The sequence below is a fragment of the Poromitra crassiceps genome (assembly GCF_964638095.1).
Source record: "Poromitra crassiceps genome assembly, chromosome: 7".
Classification (NCBI taxonomy): Eukaryota; Metazoa; Chordata; class Actinopteri; order Beryciformes; family Melamphaidae; genus Poromitra; species Poromitra crassiceps.
In genome coordinates this window covers 32625719-32651981 of record NC_139628.1, presented here as the reverse complement: position 1 = coordinate 32651981, position 26263 = coordinate 32625719, and the positions used below count along the sequence as shown (strand labels likewise).

Here is a 26263-nt window from a genome sequence, read left to right as displayed (position 1 = left end):
ATTTCCCTGAGATATCCATATAAAAACGTGTATTGCTTTAATACCAAAAATAAAACCTCCAGTATCTGTTTGTCTCAGCTAACGCTAACCCGTTAGCGATTAGCTAATGGCTGGTGGTTGTGTAGGCCCCATCTTATACCCGGGAGTTAACGTTATAAAACACATTTCCTGTCAGTTGGACAACCTGCTCAGTTCTGAAAATATGTCTATTATTGTGTTATTCCAGCTATCATTATCGGTTGTTAAGTTATAGTAATATTAAGCCGACAAATAATGCAAAAACAGCCGGCTAACTCAATCGGCTAATGCTAGCCTGCATCCATTGTGTATTAAAATAACTGATACCATAGCTGGAGTAACTAATAAAACACATATTTACTGAACTTACTTCAGTCCCTAACCAACGTTACTTCCTCGCGCACCTTTCTCAAAACAATGTCCTTTTTATTGCGGTCCATCGATAATGTCTGGTAGATAACATGAAAGCAGCACTGTGTCCTGTCTATGTAAAACTAACGCTAGCTCTATAATATGAAGAGCCTGTCCGGCCAATGACGGCTTGAGACTGGCTGCCACAGCTGTCAATCATCCCTTTTTCTATGTCAAATAACTACTTAAAAAGAAACTGATCAGAAAAATGACCACTTGCACAGGCATTAGCATGATAATAACTATCTAAAATGATACAAATTATCTGACGTGTACTGTGATTATTTCGGTCGTCCATTTCCCCATCCACTAACATGGGGAGGCGGGCCTTGTGACCTATACTGGCACCTGCCGCCAGAGCGGCGATCTAACATGCAAGGGCTTCACTAAAGGGGACCAGGCCTACACGCCTGTATGGGACGTGCGTTTCCCAGGCAACGACACAGGTTGACACTTTTTGGAACAGCGCCGCACGCTGGCACGATGATCCTAAAAGTGTTGGCCTGGCGGGCCCGCCAGGCCTGTAGAATGGTAGGGGAAACACTGGTCTGTGTGCGGGCCGGGCAGATCCGGAAGTTAAATTAAACCGTTTACGGCAGCCACTTCGGCCATAACCACAAAATTACTTCCAAATAAACTGAAACTGTTAGAATATAACGAGATGCTATCGGCCAATCCGATTAATCAGTCGACCTCTAGTGTGTGTTTTAGTTCATGGATTTAGCAGAAGAAATTCAACTTGCAGTGTCAATGTCTTGTCTTACAATGTCTCTCACTTTACAGAAGGAAGCAAGTTTAGGGGTGTTTTACTCTTTACCCCCAATATATGCTGTGCGGATTCATGTCAGTAATAATAAATAAACCTGAGTTGTTTACTCTCTCTTTTCTTTTTCAGGGTGGTGAAGGAAGAGATTTCTGATGAGAGTGCCAAGCTGCCATGTTTCAACGGCAGAGTAGTGTCATGGGTAAGACGTAACAAACTTGATATGTTTTCAATACATTTCGGGGTGGGGAGTTATTGGCTAACCTGACGCTGCCCGATGATTTGTTTCACATAACCGTTAACCTCACGTCACCAGGCTCTTCCCGAGGAGAAGCGCCTGGTTTCCATTATCCTTCCATACATCTCTCGGCCTGTTTCCGCCCTAGTTCGGAAACAGGCACCGGAAACATGATAAAAAACAAAAAAACAAAAGATGGACATACCAAACAAAGTTTTTGAATAATTTGTTGTAGAAACTTTGCAGATTCGCAATATCACATCTTTTAAGCCAATACAGAAGCTTTGCATCCGGAAATTAATCGAGGATTAGGATTTTTTTGGGGCACATGTTTCCGGTAGACTGTTTCCTTGGTTTACGCCCCCGGACTACATAACCGTCTGCGAACTCGCTCGGGAATCCATTTAAAAGGGGCAGGCACTTAAAAAAACTGCCAGTTGATTGGATGAACCATCTGTCTGTCACTGTCTATTACGGGCTCACTTCTTGCTGGCATCACACCTAAAGCCCGCCCATAGCTGTCACAGGACGCTCATTGGTTCAGATTCAAACCAATAGATTGGAGCATGGCTCGTAAAATGGATTTGTCATGTGATCATGATCCCGCGCAAATCCAGCTTCCTCGCAAACTAGTGATGCTGCACCATATGGACTTTTTCAGATGATACGATAATCGATCAATATCGGCTTCTCATGGCCGATATTTACGATAAGCGTAATAATGTCACACTTTTGTATTAAAAAAAAAGGTTCTTAACCTGTACTTTATGCACACCTCGGGTAAGAAAGGCAGATCTAGTGAGCAAAGATGGACGATTTAATATTCCATAGCTCTGACCCAACCAAATCTAACTGACATCACTATTGTCAACACAAAACAAAGAACACTTCTGAGTGTTTTAGTAAAGTGTAGCACTGAATACAAAAAAGAAAACAAAGGCTTTCATAGAAGAACCAAAAGCCTCTGGCTGCTTAGTCTGCAGATACACACAAACACAATGACAAAAGGCAGAGGAACTTAGACTCTCATTGTCAGGTTACTCTCCAAACCCTCTCCTTTTTTTTGAGTTTCTGCATGCTAGAAGACGTGTCTATACAGTCTATGGTAACGTTAGCTAGGCGACCAGCCGCATATTTGAGCTAAGAACGCCTACGAGAGAGCACAACAGCCAATGACAGCTCAGCGATCAGCAAGTCGCTGTATACTTGTAGCCTACGCGGAGAGCGATACTGTAGATAGGAAGAAAGTGTATCAAGCTTGGCCCAGCACTACTGGTGACATATCACATTTTTTATCATAGGTGGATTTAGAGATTACAGAGTGCACAAGGCTCAGACTCAGAGATTCCGCTAGGCTTTCAAGTCCATGATTATTTTTTCTTAAATCCAGGCACTTTCCAGGCCGGTGGCAACCCTGAACATTATGCACTAATTACTTTTTTAAGTGCCCCCAAATTTTGTAAATGCCCCAATTTTTTAGACAGTTGGGCAAAAGTTCCCCCCAAAATATTTTTTAAATGCCGTACACTGATTGCAAATTGCAATAGTGTTATCTGAAACTGTGAAAAACATCCACACCGGTGGCAAACATGTTTGCTCTCGACTGCAACTGCAGGCACAACAATACTGTGCTGCCAAGACAAAACAAATCAAAGTTGGGTTTGTATTATCGGCTCTGTTTATCGGCTAAAATGTAATTATCGGAATAATAAATAATAACGTAAAATGGCCCATATCGGCCGATATTTATCGGATCGATATATACCGTCATCGTGCATCCCTGCTTGCAAGGTTAGTTATACCGTACTTTCCGTACTATAAGGCGCACCTGAATATAAGCCGCAGCAGCTAAATTGAATGATTGTTACATATATATATGCCGCACTGGACTATAAGCCGCAGGTGTTTTAATGTTTAATTACCAACCAGGAGGAGGCGTAGCGCCTGCCTGTAACAGAGATCTCCGTGTCTTATCAGCGGAGACCGTTTTGAGTCCTTACCCTCATCGTCGTAACACAGCCAGTTCGCCATCTTTTGAAGCATGATGTTAGATTACAACAAGCTAGTTGTGTGGCTTAGCCTTCCAAAATGTTGCCGTTAATTTTTTAGAATGTAATACATAGAATTGGGAACGTTACATTCAATTTCATTCAGACTGTCTTTCTGGCTCAATCGCCGCCATTTTTCCCCCGGAGCGAGGGAGGGTGAGAGGAGGGAGGGTGTTTTACAGTAGTGGCTGAGAGAGCGTAGTGGCTCAGTGCTCCAAGCAGGTCGCGAGGCACATTTTTTGCAACATCATCCAATCAGGGTCTGTCTGTCTTGCTCTCGTTCTGTCTCTCGTACCAAAATCCATAGATTTAGGAGGTCCCCTAGTGGCCGTTAGCTGTAAAAATCCATAGATTAGCCGCACCGTTATATAAGCCGCAGGGCCGAAAAATGAGGAAAAAGCCGCGGCTTATAGTCCGAAAAGTACGGTAGTCTACAGCAGGGGTAGGCAACCTTTTTGATATGAAGTGCCATTTTCAAATTTGCTTGTCAATCAGTGTGCCTGAGGTTTTTTAGATGGAGGACCTGACATTGTCAGTCTTTCGTGCCAACATTTTCATCTGCTCTCTGCTACTTTGGAATGTATGGAATGCAAGGAGGCTAACCAATCAGAGGCAGAGTAGTGTGGGTCACTACCGTAAATATCCTAAATAACAGGCCGTGCAACTGCAAATGACTGTGAAATAGGTCATGTGGCAGGCATTTCAACATTTCTCAGCAAATCTCAATTGCACACTTATTGCTCCTGTGTGCTGCTGTGCCGCTGGTTAACCCTTCGCGTGCCAGAGGTGGCAGCCGTGCCATAGGTTGCTGACCCCTGGTCCACAGTCTAAGGGAGCAAGTGGGCTTTGTCTGTCTGTTTACATTTTTGTCCCACGGATGATGTCACAATGTCTATGGCATCATCAGTGACGTCATTATTGACCAAAATGAGGAATTGTGCGCTGTGCATGCCAATAGAGCAGGCGAGTCCAGAAAAGAGGTAGAACAGAATAAAATGTGGATACTTTTTAACCGGGACTTTGATGGATGAAATGCATGAAAAATGGAAACTGTTAGACTTAATACTGCTATACCAGCTGCTGCTGCTGCTGCTGCAAAAAAGGGCATGACGATCTGTATCGGGCAGATGTTGCTGATAGACGATCAGCGATGGGTGATCGGTGGCAAAAAAGGTGAGCGGTCCCTGGTCTAATTTGTGTCAGTTTAACGGGGTCCCTGGTCTAATTTGTGTCAGTTTAACGGGGTCCCTGGTCTAATTTGTGTCAGTTTAACGGGGTCCCTGGTCTAATTTGTGTCAGTTTAACGGGGTCCCTGGTCTAATTTGTGTCAGTTTAACGGGGTCCCTGGTCTAATTTGTGTCAGTTTAACGGGGTCCCTGGTCTAATTTGTGTCAGTTTAGGGGTTATTGATGTGAACAAGTTGGAGCACTGCATTAATAATACACTAGCTGGCCAGCTAGATTCAGTGCAGTGACTTGCCAGATACATCCTCAAACTTTCCCTTGAGCAAAAAGGTCCGGCCGCACTCCACCCTACAGGTTACATTTGAATGGAGACAAAACATTGGGACTTGGCCCAGATAAGCAGGTTCTGGGCCTGAAGCATCTGTTAAGTGCATAAGAACCAGGGAAAGAATTAAAAGGGGGGGGGAACAAAGCGAGGAGACCAGAGGGACCGATATGTGAGCTGCACTCCAAGACGGATGGAGGGATCCCAGAAGACGAGCGTTTCATACTCGCATAACGTTAGCCTTTAGTGGCTACCAAAGAGGAGGGGGGTGACTGGAGAGAGTGTGAACATTAGCCTGTGTGTGTGTTCAGGCCAATAGACTCTGTGTGTGTGTGTGTGTGTGTGTGTGTGTGTGTGTGTGTGTGTGTGTGCAGGCCAATAGACTCTGCTGGCTTGAATTGACTCTTAACAGGCAATGCAATGTAATGGAAGCTTTATTTATCTGAACTGAAGTGTAGGGGATGCACTGATATGAAAATCTTGGCCGATACCGATAACCCATATTTACCGATGTCGACATGATCTGTATAAAAACACATTTCTATGATGATCAAATTTGATACATACTGAAAAACCCATGTAAACAACACTGTGAATTTGAAAAAGTAATGCGTTTCTTTATTTCCAAAACATTTGGAAAAACCCATGAATCATGGATTTACTGCATTGTTCCCTCTCAATGTGTTAATAGTACCGATAACCAATATTAACATTGCTCATCGGACCGATGCCGATATGTTAGAAAATGACTAACAGCGGCCGATACCGATATGATTGTGGATATATCGTGCATAAACTTACAGGCCTGATTGTAATTGAAATGCGATGCGATATGCATACATGTGCAGGCATTTTCACATTTTCTCTACAAATTTTCAGTTTAAAATGCCAACGGGTGGATTTTGGGAAATTCCAGCATTTATGTGGTTAATGGGCAAATCGCAACTTTTTGTTGGCTCGTATTTTTGGTAGTCTGCTCTTAACGACATCCCTTTCCCTGACTGTGTGTGTTTGCATGGTCCAGGTAATTGGATGCCTCGCAGCGTTCAACCTAATTGTTGTGTAATGTGTGTGTGTACGTTTGTGCACTTTTGTTGTATAATGGAGAGAGACGGGTTAAGTGCAGGATAGCGTTTCAAAATGCCCTCGAGACGCCGGCCTGAAAAGAGTCCGATGTTTGCGTGTCAAAATAATTGACATCTTACCCCTTTTTTTTCTCCCTCTCTCAACTCCCCCACTCCCTTCCTACTCCTCCTTTCACTGCTTTCCTTTTCTCACCCTCTCTCTCTCTCTCTCTCTCTCTCTCTCTCTTTCTGTCTCTCTCTCTCTCTATCTCTCTCTCTCTTTCTCTCTCTTTCTGTCTCTCTCTCAACTCCACTTTATACCACCTCCTCTTTCTCTTTTCCCTTGTGCCAATTTCTCTGCATTCCACACCATTGCTCTCCTAAACCTTTCCTTCTTTCTCTCTCCCGTTCCTGTTCATCTCTTCTCCATCTCGACCCCCTTGCAATGCTCTCCTTTCTTACGTTTTATATTCTTTCTTTCCCTCTGTCCCTCCCTCCCTTCAGTTGGTATCGTCAGACGCCCCAGCAGTGGAGCCTCCGGTCGCCGTGGTTCCCCCTGTGGAAGTGTGTGCCCAGCCCTCGCCCCCTCCACCGCCCCTGCCGCCCCCGCCCGCCGAGAGGACGGGGGGCATCGGAGACTCCAGACCACCATCCTTCCAGTGAGCAACACACACACACACACACACACACACACACACACACACACACACACACACACACACACTCGAATCATTTATGTCTGCCTCAAGAAGGGTAGCTGCAGCAAATGTTGCAAAAAAAAAAAAAAACGTCCTTTTTTACCATCGCTTTATAAAGCACAACATGCGCATGAGTAAACGCACTCCCGCACCTCTCCCATAGTCATCATAATACTATATAGATCTACTGTATCTCTACCACCTCTCCCATAGTCATAATACTATAGATCTACTGTATCTCTACCAAATATCTCACTCTCTCCCGGGATCATGTTGCCGGCCATTAGCGAGAATACAACGGCACATCAGAACCTGATCTTAGCCTGCGCCGCCCACTGTTATTAACACACGGCGGGCTCTGGGAACGGCTTCCAACACAATGTAAGGATGCCATATAGCGTTTCCTATGGCGTGGCCGGGTACTGTTCTCAATCAGATGGGTCAGATGTTGCGTCATGGATCAGTCAGGGCCCATGAGGGAAGATGTGAGCGATTTGAATTTGATATTTGTGGTTTATTTTTGTAAGTGGCCATCTGGGCCGAGGGCCAGCGCCATGCATTTGCATGAGTGGGTCATGCGTTTCATACGTGGGCTGATTTCCTTAGTGGGTAACTAACTCCATTAGACCCTGGCCATAGCTGACAGATTAATGGGGTCTTTGTCATTTGATCCCACCAGGAGGTGTTAAGTGACAGATTTGGACACGTGGAAGATTTTTCAGGTCGAAGATGCATTGACAATTTTGACATAGCCTGGACCAGCAAGCCTGGACCAGGGTGAGAAAAGCAATATTTGCCCCAAGATTTCCTTGCGTGCTATTATATAAACATGGAAGTCTCCATATAGTAAAGCCACACCAGCCATGTAAGGACCAAATGCCTCCAAACGAGCCGTTTTGACCTCCGTGATTTTGTGACATGACAAAGTAACACTGACTTAATTTGCCCGCTTACAGCGCTGCCCTGCCCACTGAATGTGGAAGTGGAACCCAAACCTTGTTGTCTGTAGCATAGCTGCTGTGTAGCAGGAAACATGTACACAAAACTATCACTGCACCAAAAATACCCAACAGATCATCTTCTGATCTTATCTCATCAAAACAGCACATGGTTAATGAGGGGAGAGACACAGAGCACATAGAGAAGTCTGACAGAAGCTGCATTTTAGGGTTATTATTTTGCAACAGAATTCATAACGTTGTTTTAAAGACCCACAAGCCATGTTTAAGATTTGTTGTATTTTAAGTAGGGATGTTCATTTTGAAAAATTTCCATAATCGAAAATCGGGGGAAATTAACGATCAATTATCGATTATCGATCATATTAATAATATATATATATATATATATATATATATTTTTACAAAATGAATGCCTATGGCAGAAAATACGAAAGACAACGTGTTCTCCTCAATGAACTCTTTATTTCAATGTGTCTCCTCTCCAACCGATGTGAATTCCCCATGTTTAAAACAGTTTTGTTGGCACAAAGGCCGGTGCCCAGCCAGAAAACTAGAGACTATATGAAGCTCCACCTCACGTTAGTCGGCTGTGCAATGGAGTGGGGCGAGGAGGAACGAATTCCACCTAAACCTACTCCGCAATTTTTTTTTTTTTTTTTAATAATAACAAAATCGATAAGAATTCCACATGATCGATTCCATTCCTTAACGATCAATTATCGATTTTCGATAACTGATGAACATCCCTAATTTTAAGTAAGTAAGTAATCTAGTGTTCATTACCTTGGATATGAGTTGAGAAGCGGAGACAAAATAGTCCCCTCGGCTGCTCGAGATTTTCATAGGAGAAAATGGCCACTGCCCGGCAGAATTTCTAGCCCATAAACTAACTAGTAATAACTTGGCCAATTGTATGTAACGTACAAAATAAAGCAAACGGCAATGTCTAAGAAAGCAAAGACATGTAACTGGCTCATTTCAACTCACATTCCAGGGAATTACGTTAACATCTGCGGGTCTTAAACGACGTAAATGGCACAAGGCTGGAGGAGACTCACTGAAAACCATCTGAAGCTTTCAGTGTTGGTGTCCAGGTTGTTTTGTACAAGGAAGTCTCAGTGTGTTGCTGTTAACTGCCCATTTCGTTTTGTTTGTGTTGATCTATTAAATATTTTTCCTCTTCGATTTCGCTGATACAGGCAGTGCGCGCTCTCCCAGATAAGAGCGCCTGGCTGCTGCTTGCTGCAAGTTGTAAACAGAGGGTTTGACAGTTGACAGCTGAGAGCCCGGCTTCTGTCAGCTGACCAGAACGAAAATCAGATTTCTAAATAGCCGTTATTTTGATAAACTGAGCACACAGGGGTAATCTAAATAGTTACTTTTACCCACTACATTTTTTTCTAAATTTATTAAAGTGCCATATTAAGCATTAACGGTGGTATAGAGCTCAAACGCTCTGTCGTGATCCTGGCGCATTGATATGAACGGTGAACAGACCATTTAGCTAGGTGTACATTATCACAAATTGATGGACACCCTGGCTGCAGCCAATCAGAATCGAGTATTCACCCAGACCATGGTATAATTAAGCAATATAGCATGAGAGCAAGTGTGTTGTGGCTGATAAGCTGTTATCCCACTCGGCCTGCGGCCTCGTGGGATAACAGCTTGTCAGCGGGATATATTCCACAACACCACGCAGCTCGAGTGCTATATTGCTTTTATAAAACGGTTTCCAAGTATAATAATATAATAATAATAATACTATAAGTCTGACTGGCATGGTATTCTGATAGAGTCAGTTGAAACACTACTGTAAGGCGGGACCTCTAGCAAGAAGATAGACGTGCGGGTGATTTGATTGGATCGTTCTGGAGACTGAAGTTGACATTGGCCAATCCTGGCGCTTGCTGAGAAGCTGAGAGCTTTCTGGAAACCCCGACAGGCAGCTCGAGCGCAGCGCTGCATTCTCAGCGCTTGCTGAGAAGCTGAGTGCTTTCTGCAAAGCCCGACACCAACTAACGTTACGGGGTTAAATGCGGGGTTAACAGCCTTTTTTTTTTGCGAAGAAGACATTAGCCCGCATCAATTCTTGTACAAAACATAATTTTCTGCGAAGTATTAGTAAAGTTATAAGCGAAGATCGATTCACAAGGATCTGACAGCTGTCTCCGCCATTTGTTTTTTTTGAGGTAACCAAAGGCTTTTAGTAAGAGAGTTGCCATGGGTTATTGGACTCGGTTACTGGAATTATACAATGGCTGTGAACCAATCAGATTGCTTGATTTGAGAGAGCCGTTTTATAAATCAGAATATAGACGGTTTTAACTTGACAACAAAAACATTCTAAATTGAACCCCCGCTCACTTCCTGTTGCAGTGTTTGCTTTGGACATAAAAGAAAAAAAAACATTCAAGTGCAGGACTGACCATTCTGTGAAAACCCGTCTATACAGCTGAGCAGCGAAAACAAAAGTAACGATGTCGAGTGAATATTTCTGCAGTTTGCCAAATGCTGAGAAAAAGGAAGTAGTGTGGGGTTGCACTCTGGTGAAAACCGTCTATACCACACGTCCCACTCTTGTACTGCTGGAAACGGACTATTCCAGAACTATTACAGAAGAGGATGAGGGCATGAGGCTGTTCTCTCCTCTGTCTGTCCCCAACCACTACATCTTCCAACTCCCCCCCCCACCCCTCCTTACAATTCTGATTGTAGAACTTGTTGTTGACTCAGCGGTTAGTGTGGGCTCTGCATTTCCTTCTATTGCTGGCTGCTTGGGGCCAACATTGACTCCGGGTTAAAGCTGTGTGCTGGCGACTTCTTTCTTTTCCCATTTTTCTCACCCCAAAAGACACTTGAAACAATCCCTCAGTCACAAATCGCCCACAATTGCCCCACTGTGGAGGGCATTTTTGTCTTGATCCTAATATCTTATGTCAAGAACTGCATTGAAGTGACAAGTGTAATTGGAGTCACAGTCAGTGTCTGTAACAAAACTGAAATCATACAAAGTGAACTTGATAGGCGTACGCCATTGCAAAATTCATCTTGTACAAAGAGGACTTGACAGCTAGCCAGAAGCATTCTCATCGCTACAGTTGACAAAATGGCAAAATAAATCAATAAAAATAAATTCAGTCAGCCCGGTCTATTCTAAAACGGTTTCGAATTTAGAACTTTGTGCAGCTACCACAAGTTCAGAATTAATTATGCTCATATCATTTTCCATAATTAACAATTGTCAAATATTGTCAAAATTGAAACATTTAATTTCAGTTAGAACATCCGTTACAACTTGATATGAGTTGCAGTAAAAATATTGTGTTCCATAAATCTAAAAAAAAATATATATACAGTACAGTATATATTTTCTTTTAACCTCTCCCACTTTCTACCTTTACAGTCCCAATGCTGCAGGCAGTGTGGAGACGTTGGATGAGCAGACTGAGACAGAGTCTGTCGTCTCCTTCAGGAGGGAGAGGCCTCGGCACAGAGAGGGCATGGAGCAACACGGTGAGAAGCAACAGATTGCAGTGTAACATCTCATGTTCTCATGTAGGATGGTGTGCCATCAAGATCTGGCCTGCGCCCAACTTCCAAGCAGTGAATAGCTGGTGATATCATCAAGGAATGAAGAGACATCGTGCACACTTTTCTGCAGAATGCTTGTCTTCTATAGAACAAGCTTGCTGGAAAAGGCAAACATTGACATGAGCCAACATGAATAACCTCCCCCTGTCTCTCGGACTCCTCGTCCGGTGTCCCAGGTCCGCGTATGAATGGCCAGAGTCGCCTGGAGCGCCACCTAGCGGGCTACGAGAGTTCCACTACAGTGATGAGCAGCGAGCTGGACACCACCAGCTTCTGTGACTCCGAGGATGACGACACCATGAGCAGGTGAGAGAGGAGAGACGGGTTCAAGCCTGAAAGAGGAACGACTCTGCTAATCAAGTCAGTCCTTTACATGTATCCCACAGGGGTGAGATGCAACATGCAAAATACCAAAGATTAAAACTTGCTTAAATTTCTTATGTTCGCTTTGTACTGACTTGTGATAAGTAACTCTTCTTTCACTTTCTAACTGTGCATTCACACCAATGCGAAATTTGCGTGCCGAGATGACACAATACAAAGTCAATGCAAATACTATTTTGCCCCCGGCGGCGTGAATGATGCGAAATTGTGCCCATCCGCTCGAGTTGAAATTATCCAACTTTGGCGAATAATTTGTGCGGTCAAACTCGCGGGAGTGAAGCCTTTTTCCCCATCTTGGTGTGAACACACATTAAGAGTTTAGTTGCCTCTTATTGGCATTGCTTCTTTTGTTGTTGTTGCTATCTATGTATTCAAACAGCACCTCAGTTACTATTTTTTTTAAATAATGATAATTAGTTTATTTATTATGATACTATTTTTTGGTTTTTCTATTTGTACAGAAGTCAGTGCTGCTCCCCCCCCCCTCGTTAAAAGATTATACAAAATGGCTAAAAAAATATCGCAGCTAAATTATCCTTAATTAGGCTCCCTTTGAGCTAATCTTTGTGCGCTCCAAACACAGAGTGAAGGGGACTGAGGCAAGCCTGTTAAAGGTTAAGGTCTACATGTTTCTCTCCTGACCTTTCACCCTTTGTTGACCCTGAACTTGTAGGTTCAGCAGCTCAACAGAGCAGAGCACAGCCTCCAGGCTTCTCAAACGCCATCGCCGACGCAGGAAACAGCGCCCTCCGCGTCTGGAGAGGGTAAGTACAGGCCCCTCTAACACTAACTGTTAAAGGGACAGCTCACCCTAAAATCCCTACAGATGTCTTGCCTTCTCTCCAATATCTGAACTTACCAGACTGTTGTAGCTGCTCTATTATTTGCCTTTACCCACTTAGTCATTATGTCCACATTAGTGATGACTATTTATCAAAAATCTAATTTTGTCAATATTCTGTGGATTATCTTGAGTAACTGGGTCATGATTTCTCGATGGAGACATAGAGGCTGTTAACTTTTTCAAATGTATTTTTTGGCACTTTGCGCACCATAGGCCGAGTGCCATCCAGTTCCATTGTATTCGAGAGAAGGAAGAAATCTCTACCGCTGATTAGGGATGTCAAAATTAATCGTTTAATCGATGCATCGCGATGCGGACGTGTGAATCGAATCGAATCGTTGACAGATGAATCGTTGAATCATTTCTGTTTACATTTCTGTTGACATTCAGATTTTAATGCACTTTCTAATTAAAAAAGGGACTTGATATTTATCTGGCCGCTTGTATTAATTGATGAAAAAGTAGCCATGTGCAGTAATAATATAGAAAATTGAGGATTTGATACTTGGAGCTGCAATACTTTGAGCTGTATCGAGATGCATCGTGATGCATCGTGGAATCAAATCGAATCTTGACGGATGAATCGTAATCTAATCGAAATGTGAAGCCTGTGAAGATTCACAGCCCTACCGCTGATATCTCCAAAACTCAGGCAACTAACACAAAACAATCGAGATGGAAAAATAGCACTACAGGTGAGATGAAAAAAAAATATTTTGGATTTTAGGGTGAGCTGTCCCTTAAAGTTTTTGTATCGCAATGGAAGAGTGGTTTACATTTTCTCATGTTGCTTTTGATGCAACCCCGTTTCATTTGCGTGTTTCTATCCACTTTCGTATTTGTGTGCTTGAGCACTGCTGGCTCTCTGCTGCTCTTGACGCAATTATCCATTTTAAATGGTCAAATCCTCAGGTTAGAGTGAGGGGCCAATTAAGTAATTAGCGTTGAGAAATAATCGTGGCTCCTTTAAATAGCTTAAGAGTAATGTCCGTGTGTTTGTGTATCCCATATGGCCATTTTTCCTGTTGTTCAACTCCAGGCTTCGTCCTTCAGCAGTGTGACAGACTCCACAATGTCCCTCAACATCATCACCGTCACGCTCAACATGGGTCAGTACACTCCCGATGGCTTTCTTTTCTTTGAATGTCAAGTCTGTCTGGAATGTGCTGAGGAACACAACAAGAGGAGGACATCTCCCCCTCCTTCACCCCCCAAAAATAATAACATTGCCATATATTTATAATTGCACTCAAACCCATTGGGAAGTTTTTGCTTCTTCAAATGTGTAGCTTCAACACTATCCCTCATATCCCACCAACACAGAGAAGTACAACTTCCTGGGCATCAGCATTGTGGGCCAGAGCAACGAGAGGGGGGACGGAGGCATCTACATCGGCTCCATCATGAAGGGTGGAGCCGTGGCCGCAGACGGACGCATCGAGCCCGGGGACATGCTGCTACAGGTGAGGAGGGCGACCTGCTTGATCCTAAATGGAATGAAAGACCACCCATGGTGAAACGTTTCTTTCACACGAGTATGTAGGTCACCGTTTCCTGTTGAAACTCTGGGGGGGGGGGGGGCATTTTTCATCCACAGACCCTCCTAGGCCCATTCCAGGAAAAGTTGGTGGGCTGAACTCTTAATGCCAAGTGTTTGAATTTTCACTGTATTTACATTTTTTTCCAGCTGCAGGGGTCTGAATGTAAAGAAAACACAGATCCAGATGGCTTATCTCCTCCGAAACCTCAAAGCATTAACTCCCTGCTGTAGCCCGTCAGTCTCAACTCACGTCTTTGTTTTTTTTATGCTTTCACACACCAAGGTGAACGACATCAACTTTGAGAATATGAGCAACGACGATGCGGTACGGGTACTGAGGGAGATTGTACACAAGCCAGGGTGAGTGGCTGGCCTCTGGCTGAGCACTTTAGATATATTATCACACCACCTATTAAGTAGTTGCCTCTGTACACAGAGCTGTGTTTGTGCTCAGCGGTGATTATGATGTCCTAATCTTCTTGCGTCTGTCAGGCCCATCATCCTCACAGTGGCCAAGTGTTGGGACCCTTCTCCTCAGGGCTACTTCACTCTGCCTCGCAGTAAGTAGCTAACTGCCTCAAAACCACGTCCTCGCAGTAAGTAGCAGACTGCCTCAAAACCATGTTTGCTACTTGCCTCGGACAATATTAGATTTTATTTTATTTTATTTTATTTTATTTTATTTTATTTTATTTTATTTTATTTTATTTTATTTTATTTTATTTTATTTTATTTTATTTTAACATTATATTATATTATATTATTCATTTGTAATTTTTGGCTATAGAAGACGAGACACTAGTCTCAAGCTCTGTCACTGTTTTTCTCCCGAACTGGCTGTGTAGATGAGCCGATTCGACCCATCGACCCGGCAGCGTGGGTCAGCCACTCTGTGGCTCTGGCAGGGGCCTACCCTCCCTACCCAGGCAGCTCCTCCCTCAGCACCATCACCTCCTCCTCCTCCGTCACCGAGACCGAACGTGAGTACCTCCTCCATCCCAATCCTCTCTCTCTCTCTCTCTCTCTCTCTCTCTGTGCTGTGATCCACCTCGGACTTTTCTCTTCCTCAAGTCTCTCTTTATTTTCAACTCTGTTTTGTATCCATACGGTCGTCTCACAAAACTACTACATCCACATTCCATTTGTGAACCTTCCCTATAGTTTCTTTGTCTATTTACTGTCAGCATTTAAAGACTGAATGCCATTCAATATTTCAAAGTATCTCCTTCCCATTACAGTGTAGTCCTATATAGTGTCCTATCCATTTCTCCTTGCGACCTTGTTGGCACAAGACTCGCCTTTCCCATCTGTCTTTCTGCTCTTGTCACTGCTTTTATTCCACTTGATGATAAACGATGTCTTACTTCCTTCCTTTCTTTCATCTTCTTCCTTCTCTCTCCTCTTTGCTTTTCACCCGCTTCTTCTCTCATCTCCTCCTCATTCTTAACATGTCTTTAACTGTCCCCCCCCCCCCCCCCCCCCCCGACCGCCTCTCCCTCTTGAACTTTTCCAAATGTGCCGTTCCTTTCTCTCTCTCTCTCGCTCCGCCCAGGTTTCGACGACTTCAACCTGTCGCTGCACTCTGACATGGCGTCGGTCGCCAAGGCCATGGCCTCGCCAGAGTCGGGCCTGGAAGTCAGGGATCGCATGTGGCTGAAGATCACCATCCCCAACGCTTTCCTCGGTAGGACATCAAAAGTGGAGACTTGGGAATGAAAGCGCGTCGTCAGTTTCATGGACTTCTGTGTGCCGGGCAGGGCTTTACAGGCCGGGCTTTATGCGTGCAGAATTAGAAGCGTGTGACTCGTGGGGGCGGAGAGAAAATCAACTGCGAGGGCCCGCTTTTGACTGAAGATGTTGTCTGTCCAATTTGAAATCACCTGCAAGTGAATCACACAGAGTAATTGTGTACACTACGTCTGTCCATTTTGTATGCTTGAATTTAAATTGTGGCTTGTTATGCAACTTGGATTCCATTCATAACATACTGTAAATCCAGCCTCTTACTGGCGATTAGGCGTTCCAAAGTGGCACGCAGTTGACTACTTTTCACTGATTTACGTACTGCTAAGATTGGACTGTAAACACAATTTGTCTGTATTACGCTGCCGAAAGGTATATTTATAGGTTACAGCACATAATGTAGCTTTAGCTATATTAACATGCATTATATAATAGGATTCTGTACAACCTCCTGTAGCTGTGTAACACTTTAAAATGATGACAATATTGTAGATGCTGCACAAAAAAGTAGGCTACTCAAAACTGGACATTCCTTAAATTCCCCAAGCACCGTATAATTGATATACGGTGTACACGGTTAACTGAAATCCATCCACTGTCCTGGGCCTAATAGGCTAAAAGGCTAGACAATGCATACGTTTAAAACTCTTATTGACTAGTTAAAATCAAAGTTAGCCCTGCCCACCACATATTGTTCTTTATCTGTATGTGTAACATACATGCGCTTCTGGAAGACCCTCTTGTCTATTTGTATGTGGGTATGTTTGTACGCCTATATAGCTGTAGATGTTTGTCTTGTAAGTTGTCTGCATCTTCCCCTCCCGCTCCAGGCTCAGATGTGGTGGAGTGGCTGTACCACCACATCGAGGGGTTCCAGGACCGGCGCGAGGCCAGGAAGTACGCCAGCAACCTGCTGAAGGCCGGCTTCATCCGACACACCGTCAACAAGATCACCTTCTCTGAACAGTGCTACTACATCTTCGGAGACTTCAGCGACTGTGAGAACTGTGAGTAAAAAAAAAACGACGACAAAACATTTGCACTGTTGCACGGGTCAAACCTATACCGGTTTCTACCAATAGACTTCTCTGCCACGACAAACGTGGCCACTGGAAAGCAGTTTTACGACAAGCAAAGCGACAAACAACAATCAACAAACTGTACAGCGAGTTAAGGTTGGTTAGAGAGATTATTACTCAACCAAAATGCCACGAGTTCGATCTCGAGACTGACATTCTGTCTTTGGCACTTTTCTGGGCTATCTGACTGACATTCCTACATTCCAACTTTCCTAGTTTTGTACAATTGCTTGTAAGATGGATGCATGTCTAGGGAGGATATTTGAGGGAACATCTTTATTATTTATGACTGTATGTAATTGTGTCATCTGATGCTCTAGATTTAAAACGGATTTAAGAAGTATATATTGTGTACATACTGTTTTATCTACCGTAAGTGTGTAGATTATATCTATAGAAGCAGTATTATTTGTTCAGCTTGTTGAGGTGAGGAAGAAAACTCGAGATGAGAGTTAGACAGATAGCTTCTTTGTCTCAGCTCCAGCGCCCTCTCCTGGTCAAAAGCAACGGGAAGCAAGATGCACAAAAGGCGTCCGCTTGTTGTTGTCAGAGCCGAGCGCTTTTGAAAAGCTGAGAAATGTTAAACTTCTATCTATCTATCTATCTCGCTATCTCTCTATCTCTCTGTCTCTCTGTCTCTCTGTCTCTCTGTCTATATAAAATTGAGTATGTGGGCTCTGTCTGCTGTTTGTTTCAAGTTATGTGTATGGCCACAGCTATGCCGTTTTACATGCGATCGCGCTGAAACTTTCAGGGGGTGTAAAGAGCACGCGTGCAGGTGACCTGACGGAGCCGGATTTTATAATTAGGGCAGATTAATTGCCCTAGGCCCTAGTTGTAGGCAAATCATTGAATTTACGTTACTGTAACAGCGATCATAAAGGCAGTATGGATTATACCGGACATGTATTGTAAATATCTGCCATCTGTTGCTTGTTCTACAGCACTGTATTGTTAGTAACTGCTAGAAGTGCTAACGTTACGTTAGATTAACCAGGGGGTTAGTGCAGCTCGGGCTGGTAAACTAGCAGGAGACGTTATCATCCGGGCAGCGCCTTTTTCACTCCAAAAAGGCGCTGACAAACGCTGTGTTGACACAGCCTTATTCAGTCTGCAGGTTGACAAACGCTGTGTTGACACAGCCTTATTCAGTCTGCAGGTTGACAAACACTGTGTTGACACGCAGCCTTATTCAGTCTGCAGGTTGACAAACACTGTGTTGACACGCAGCCTTATTCAGTCTGCAGGTTGACAAACACTGTGTTGACACGCAGCCTTATTCAGTCTGCAGGTTGACAAACACTGTGTTGACACGCAGCCTTATTCAGTCTGCAGGTTGACAAACACTGTGTTGACACACAGCCTTATTCAGTCTGCAGGTTGACAAACGCTGTGTTGACACACAGCCTTATTCAGTCTGCAGGTTGACAAACACTGTGTTGACACGCAGCCTTATTCAGTCTGCAGGTTGACAAACACTGTGTTGACACACAGCCTTATTCAGTCTGCAGGTTGACAAACGCTGTGTTGACACGCAGCCTTATTCAGTCTGCAGGTTGACAAACACTGTGTTGACACACAGCCTTATTCAGTCTGCAGGTTGACAAACGCTGTGTTGACACACAGCCTTATTCAGTCTGCAGGTTGACAAACACTGTGTTGACACACAGCCTTATTCAGTCTGCAGGTTGACAAACACTGTGTTGACACACAGCCTTATTCAGTCTGCAGGTTGACAAACGCTGTGTTGACAGCCTTATTCAGTCTGCAGGTTGACAAACGCTGTGTTGACACACAGCCTTATTCAGTCTGCAGGTTGACAAACACTGTGTTGACACGCAGCCTTATTCAGTCTGCAGGTTGGGCGCCAATTGACTCACAATTGGTTGATGGTTAATTAGACCATTTTTTAGTGTTGAGTTTTATGAGTATGTTAATACGGATGGAATATAAAAGCTATTGGTCAAAAAGTATAAGGTCACATGAACACGACTGAACAACCAATGATAATTACAGTTCTAGCACTTAAGATGCGTAATTAGAGGTGACCACCTTCCTCTAGAAGAAAACAAGTTCCTATTTTGCCACTGCGATCTATGAGATTTGGCATTTGCATATTCCCGGCTCACAGTTCAGCGAGGAAACACAAAAAAAATAGTTTCATCTTATAATGGGGGAGCAGTCAGTATTCTTCAGCTTTAGGCAGTTCATGTGTAAATATGGGCCAAAGGTTACATATTAGGTAGGTACAGTATATAATGGGAATGTTGCTTAGTATAGGTATTATTCTATTTCTCCTCAACAGAACAGTACATTAGCCTTGACTGTGCTTATTTTCTATTCTAACTTTGTCTTCCTCTCCCCCCTGTGTTCATCTCCACCCCCCTCTCTCTCTCTCTCTCTCTCTCTCTCTCTCTCTCTCTCTCTCTCTCTCTCTCTCTCACCCAGACATGGCCAACTTGTCCCTGAACGACAATGACGGCTCCAGTGGGGCCTCGGACCAGGACACCCTGGCCCCCCTGCCCCTCCCTGGGGCGTCCCCGTGGCCCCTGATGCACACCTTCCCCTACCAGCCCTACACTACACATCCCTATTCCAGCCAGCCACCTCCCTACCACGAGCTCACCAGCTACAGCTACGCCCCCGGCAGCACCGGCAGCCAGCACAGCGAAGGTGAGCATGGACAGTGATTAGATGAGTGAAAGCACCCACCTGTGGCACTAAAGCAAAGTCATTTTATTATTATTATATAATAATAATATATTACATTCATATAGCACTTTCGAAGGCACCCAAAGCCCTCAACTCATCTACCACCGATGTGTAGCACCACCTGTGATGCACGGCAGCCAGTTAACGCCACAATGCTCCCCACACATCAGCTTTCACGGTGGAGAGTAGAGGACTGAAAGTGCCTATTAATTAGATAATGAGGGATGATTAGGTGGCCATGATGGTTTTAGACATAAAAGCCAACTGAGCTGTCATGATCAAACCTGTTTAGATCCAGTCTTACTACTGTGTGTGTGTGTGTGTGTGTGTGTGTGCGCCCCCCCCCCAGGGAGCCGAAGCAGCGGCTCGACGAGAAGCGAGGGGCGCCGCAACAATAAAGGTCCTGGCAGCACCGTGGGGGGAGGAGAGAAATCCCCCTCCGGCGGTGTTGGAGAAGGGGGAGGGGCCGACTCTCGCTCTGGCAGCGGCAGCGAATCGGAATACTCCACCCGCAGCAGCCTGAGGCGCGGCCACGGCTCGGCCACTCCCAGCGAGCACAGCCACGCCTCCTCCCAGCGCTCGCACCACCACCACCGCCTGCCCCAGCCCCACATGTCGCCCTACCCGCCGGGCATCCCCCTGCCCTACAACCCCATGATGGTGATGATGGTGCCCCAGCACCCGCACCCGGCCATGGGACCCGCGCACGCCCTTCAACACGCCCAGCAGCTGACCGCAGGCCCCATGCACCCGGCCCTAGGCCCGCTCCCCTCCTCCACACCAGGAGGCCCTCCGGGAGCCCCGCCCACCCGTGACCTCGCCAACGTACCCCCAGAGCTGACTGCCTCGCGCCAGTCTTTTCATCTGGCCATGGGCAACCCCAGCGAGTTCTTCGTGGATGTCATGTAGTCGGAGGGAGAATTGGCTGGAAGTTCTGTCTTGGTGTGAGTGACCATTCATGTGAAGCTAGTGTGCGATTTCCACTTGATTTGGTGGTAGCTTTTGAGCTCATTTGAGGGCGCTTGTTACAAATTTGGTGAGAACAGGGTTTAACATTGAGAGAGAAAATAAGAAAACGCCAAAGTATTTCTTAACACAGTTGTGGTCTTGCCACATCTGTACACAAAGTCTCATTGTTTCCCCTTTTCCAAGTAACTATAGAATACACAATCACTATTTCAAACCTAAGGCGAGAAACACACTACCCACTTTCTGACGTCTGCAACTTGTAAGCAGCAAACTAAAAGTTGGTGCTCAGCCTCATGTCCACAGTCATACTGTGTATTGGTTTATTTGTGGCTTTTGCACTTCTTTCTGTTGGGCCTTTTTTTTTAAATGCAGACTAGGTCAAGAGGATCAGTAGTGGTCTTTTAATGAAGTATCAATACAGTATTTGGCTAATTGGGAGTAGAATGCCTATAAGAGCTGATCAAGACTCTGATTTGCAATCCCCATCTAATTTTTAAGGAGAGGAATCGGATCCTAAATCACTGCCTGATCTCAGAGCTGCCAAACCAGGAAGCACACTAACCACAGTTCAACACTAGAGGGTGCCAAGTACACACTGACTGTGTACTTGTAAAAGGATATGACCCTGAAAGTACAGTTTGTCAGATTTGCTGGCATCACAGGACACTAACTATTATTTTGAAATGGACATCATCATGAAAGTACGTACTTGTATCGATTTGCTGGCAACACAGGAGTATATTGAGTGCCTTACTCTTCACATTTTTACGAGACACATTCACTCTTAAGGGTACACACAATAACGAAGATTTTGTGTTCCAGCATCATTTTACAATGAACTTCTTTGTATATATCTAGCCTACTACTCCCATGTAAATGCAACAATACAGAATAGTGAGTTCTAATGTGAAAGAAAATAGGTCCAAAAATGTCAGGCAAACTTGTGTTTAGTAATCACTGTCTAGGCCTAGTTGTCAAATGACCGTGATTGTGAAGAGTACTATGTTGTTCTTTATGGGACTGTGGAGGGTAAAGGTACTTGGGTGAGGGAGAGGAGGTACTGACAGTGGTACTTTAGGATTGCATACCATGTATATCTTAAGTGACTTTGATCCAAACGATCCAATTGTATGTTACTGACTCACATTATTCAACCATTTCATTTTTGTATGAGTGACTATATAGAACATGTATAACCGAACCATAAGGTGCTAAATGAAGAGTCAACATTTCAAAAGAATGACATTGACACTGTCACATTTTTTGATTTCATATTGTCACCTTGTTTGTGTATTTGAGAATAAATTTGATACTTATATACTATTCTGATTTATATTTATTTCGAAGGGGGGGAATCAAGAATTCATGATTTTTTAAATGGTTTAAAGTGGGGATGCACAATATATTGGCAATCATATTGGTATCAGTCGATGTTAATCCTTTTTTAATACTAGATTAGCAGAATGCTACGCGGCCTTCAAACCTAGTTTGGTGGGCCTCCGTACTCGTACAACACATCACAAACGGTCCTCCGGCCGGTTCTTGTTCTGTGTTGCTGTGTGTTTCAGGCTTTTATTTTGAAAGTCTTTTGTGGTTTTATTTTGAAAGCCTGGGCTATTATTTTGAAGGGCTGTGTGTAGGGATTGGAGGTCCGACCCGGGCCTCCATGACGTGTATGTGTGTAGGTATTGGTCTGCTTCCGGCCCGGACATAACCATGTGAAATTATTTGAAACCGGACGGATAAACCCCGTCTTTATTTGTCACAGAAAACACACCACACATGCAATTGGAGGCTGGGTTCCATATTGATGTTATATGGAGGAAAGCACAGGGAGAGGATGCAAAGTCCACACAGAAAGTCCCTTTGAATGAGGTAGCCCACCTGGGCACCATAATACTCCCTGGTATGCTGTGAGGCTAGAACACCATTTGCGCCTCTTAAAAACTCTGCTCCAGGTGAGGCTCGAACTCACAACCTCGGCATTGCTCTGCTGGCTACTGTCGTATAAGTACCGCGCGCTAACCGATTGCGCCACTGGGGCGTTTGTGATGTGAACTGTGACACAAACCATGATGACTGACAAGAGAGGCAGACGCCCTGCCCGCCTAGCCAATTTTTATTAGGCTACATCATGTACATAGGCTATAGCCTATATAGGATAGGATGAAAAACAGGGCAACAAAGGCTCATAATAAACTTCTTTAAACAATCATGTGTCCTGGACCAAATAGACTAGTATGATATAGTAACAGAGTTCAAAAACAGCAATCAACCACTATTGATAGGTGTCGACATGGTTGTTGTTGTGGTGGTGGTGTGTGTGTATAGTAGTCTGTCTAAACTTGGACAGGACAGGACGGAGTCTTACCATCAGTTGCTCTCTCATGATCAGTGGTTTGGCTTTTGAAAACTAGTTCAAAACCCACACAAAACCGCCCAAAAACAAATGCAGATCTATGGGCACACACATGGCAGCCAGTAGCCTACACACACACTGGAGGAGGAGCCGTGAAATGAAATTTGTCCTCCGTGGGTTCGATATTGATGTTATACGGAGGAAAGCATGGGGAGAAGATGCAATGTCCACACAGAAAGTCCCTTTCAATGAGGTAGGTACTAGGTAGCCCACCTGGGCACCATGGACACAGGAATGAAGACAGGACCTTCTTGCTGTGAGGCTAGAACACCATTTGCGTCCCTTAAAAACTCTGCTCCAGGTGAGGCTCGAACTCACAACCTCGGCATTGCTCTGCTGGCTACTGTCGTATAAGTACCGCGCGCTAACCGATTGCGCCACTGGAGCGTTTGTGATATGAACTGTGATATAAATCATGACTGACAGAGAGGCAGACGCCGCCTGCCCGCCTAGCCTATTTGTATTAGATAGGATGAAAAACAGGGCAACAAAGGCTCATAATAAACTTCTTTAAACAATCATGTGTCCTAGACCAAATAGACTGTATGATATAGGACAGACCTTATTCAATCACTTGTCCATTCAGAGCCACGGTTGTGTGATTATATAGCCTACTACATCATTAACCCCCGAGGCGCCAGCTCATACGACATTAACCCCCAATATGCCAGCTCCTTACAAACACAACACAACAACACACACACACACACACACACACACACACACACACACACACACACACACACACACACACACACACACACACACACACACACACACACACACACACACACACACACACACACACACACACAAGGGGGGTCCCACCAAACTAGATTTGAAGGCCACATAGTGCCCTGAATATCAATAACTACTATAATGTAGGCCTCTAGCATTTATAGGCTACATATTCAGAAACATAGGCTATTTGCATATTTGAGAATAAATGTGATACTTATATATAGGCTATTCTGATTTATATTCATATTTATATTATTTTGAAGGGAGGGGGATCAAGACTTCATGATTTTTTAAATGGTTTAAAGTGGGGATGCACAATATATTGGCAATATTGGTATCAGTCGATGTTAATCCTTTTTTAATACTAGATTAGCAGAACTCTACGCGGCCTTCAAACCTAGTTTGGTGGGAATTTTGGTGGAAATTTAGAACGACAAGAAAAAATACACATTCATATGTTCAAGTTCAAGTTCAAGTTAATGTATTTGTTTGTCCCAGAAGGGCGATTTGATTTGCAGCAAAACATATAAAGGCAGACATAAATCACCAGGGACACATAAAATCACAAGATAAAACACATGATAACCTGTCATGATAACCTACATGATAACCTACCTAGCCTATCGCCTGCGTGATAGGCTAATTAGGCCTAAATAACTCAGCTATACAGTTTGCAATTGTAACGTTTAATATAATAAAGTAAGATCTCACACATAACCTTTTGATTCTATATGCTGCATCTCATGCTTGTTGATTTAATGATTGTTTTGCACCTGCTGCTCACGTTATGAACAAATTAATGCTAAAATGACCCTTATATCCTCAGCAGAAACTAACTGACTGCATAGTAATTTTAATAAAGTATGAATGTTAGCTGCCCAGCAAACACACCACTAATACCCTATCTAGTTATAGTAATAATGCTTGGAAGTAGCCTACCCCCCCCCCCCCCCCCCCCCTCCCCAAAGCAGCATCGTGACATTGAACAGCGGGCGATTTTTCAGAAATTCGCTTCCAACGTGTACACATCTGTGGCTGTGATTGACAGGTGGGTCAAAACTCGCATCGCTCTTGATGTGGGCTCGCTTGAGTTGACTTCTGGCGGGAGCAGCCGAGTGCAGTCAGCCAATCAGAGGCAGAGAGGGGCGGGTCATGCGCGCATCCCCACTTTTTCACGAGAGATTTGGGCGAAGAGAGAGACGACACCTGCACAGCACTTGGAGTTTCATCTGTAAAAGAAGAACTAGAAGCAGATTACGTTTGAATTTCATTGCTGATTGTGCCATGGAGCTGCCGGAGGTAAGGCAACGATTGTTTATGTTGTCATTTTCAGATACAAGTTTAGCTAACTGCTTTTTCTTGTTGGGTTAGCTAGCTAGCAGCGATGGCTTCTCCCAGTCACTCTCGTGTTAACTACTTAGTTGCTCGGTAAATATGGACTTTTTGAGTAGCCACTTTTGGGACTGTTTTTCGGGCAACGAGTTTGCTTTACGTGACCAATTTGCCGATAATGTGCGTGATTTAGCGCTGCGAAGGTAATTAAAAAGGGTTGTCCGTCTTGTCCATCTAAGATATCTTTCTTCGATTTACGAAGAGAGGCGCTGCTGTGTGGGGAAGATGGCGGCCGGGAGAGGCGGGTAGCCACCGTGTGTGAATTGGGGGCCAATGCTGCTCTGCTTCCCGAACCTGACCCAGTTTTGAGCAGAAATTCTGCAAAATGTAAAACTCTTGTTGAGAGCACGTTGCAGCAGCAACAGCAGGCTCAACTTGCTGATTTAGCTCAGAAAGTGTCCGAGTTGACTAGTAGTGTGAGGGCCGGTGACAGCAGTCATGCCGAGTTTTGCACCCCCGCCGAGAATTGCACCCCCACCATATTTGGGGGCTGTTTTAACTTAAAAACAGGGATGCAAATCTCGGCAGGTACAAACCGCCGAGATTTGCACCCCCCTCCATAAAGCCAGGAGAGATCCCCAGTGGGTTGCACCAGCTGTGCATAAGTTGAAACGTAAGCTAGTTTGAACGTAAAGTCTGTCCGAGTTTACGCACTACTAAAAATATTTGGGCTGCACCAAGTGAAATAGTTACAACGTAGGCATAAGTTAGAAGTTAAAATTTACACCTACGTCTTACTAGGTGTAAAGTCCTCCGTAAAATAGCAGTTGGCAGGAATTGCAACTTGGCACCTTGGCGCATCGTTGTTTTGCGTCGGTAACGTGTTCTCCGTGATAAATTATTACACCCTTTGATATTTATGACTCACGCTTTTGATTCCCACAAGCTGCAGCACTGCATACTTCTCGTAGCACAACTAGGGAGGCCAGAGAGAAGGACATTACAGTAATCAAGTCTAGAGGAAACTAATGCATGAATTACAGTTTCGGGGTCGCGCAGAGATAAAATAGAGCGGATTTTGGCAACATTACGAAGATGAAAAAATGATGTCTTGGTAATAGCTGCTATATGAGACTGGAACGATAAATTGGAATCAAAAATCACTCCAAGGTTTTTAATGCCTGAGGTCACCTCA

The 26263-nt window shown here is 44.3% G+C and overlaps 1 protein-coding gene across 1 annotated transcript in view; it reads left to right on the top strand.

The window, feature by feature from the left end:
* dvl2 (dishevelled segment polarity protein 2) overlaps window positions 1-21886 on the top strand; it is a 29288-nt gene extending 7402 nt beyond the window's left edge. The window contains exons 2-15 of the mRNA XM_083639813.1: window positions 1325-1394; window positions 6556-6710; window positions 11118-11227; window positions 11482-11611; window positions 12363-12453; window positions 13573-13642; window positions 13857-13996; window positions 14357-14433; window positions 14566-14633; window positions 14919-15053; window positions 15626-15757; window positions 16647-16823; window positions 19344-19568; window positions 19957-21886. Of these exons, the coding sequence (XP_083495939.1) occupies window positions 1325-1394; window positions 6556-6710; window positions 11118-11227; window positions 11482-11611; window positions 12363-12453; window positions 13573-13642; window positions 13857-13996; window positions 14357-14433; window positions 14566-14633; window positions 14919-15053; window positions 15626-15757; window positions 16647-16823; window positions 19344-19568; window positions 19957-20516 (2140 nt within the window). The 3' untranslated portion in view covers window positions 20517-21886. The remainder of the gene's footprint in view (window positions 1-1324; window positions 1395-6555; window positions 6711-11117; window positions 11228-11481; window positions 11612-12362; window positions 12454-13572; window positions 13643-13856; window positions 13997-14356; window positions 14434-14565; window positions 14634-14918; window positions 15054-15625; window positions 15758-16646; window positions 16824-19343; window positions 19569-19956) is intronic.
* Window positions 21887-26263: the final 4377 nt, after the last annotated feature.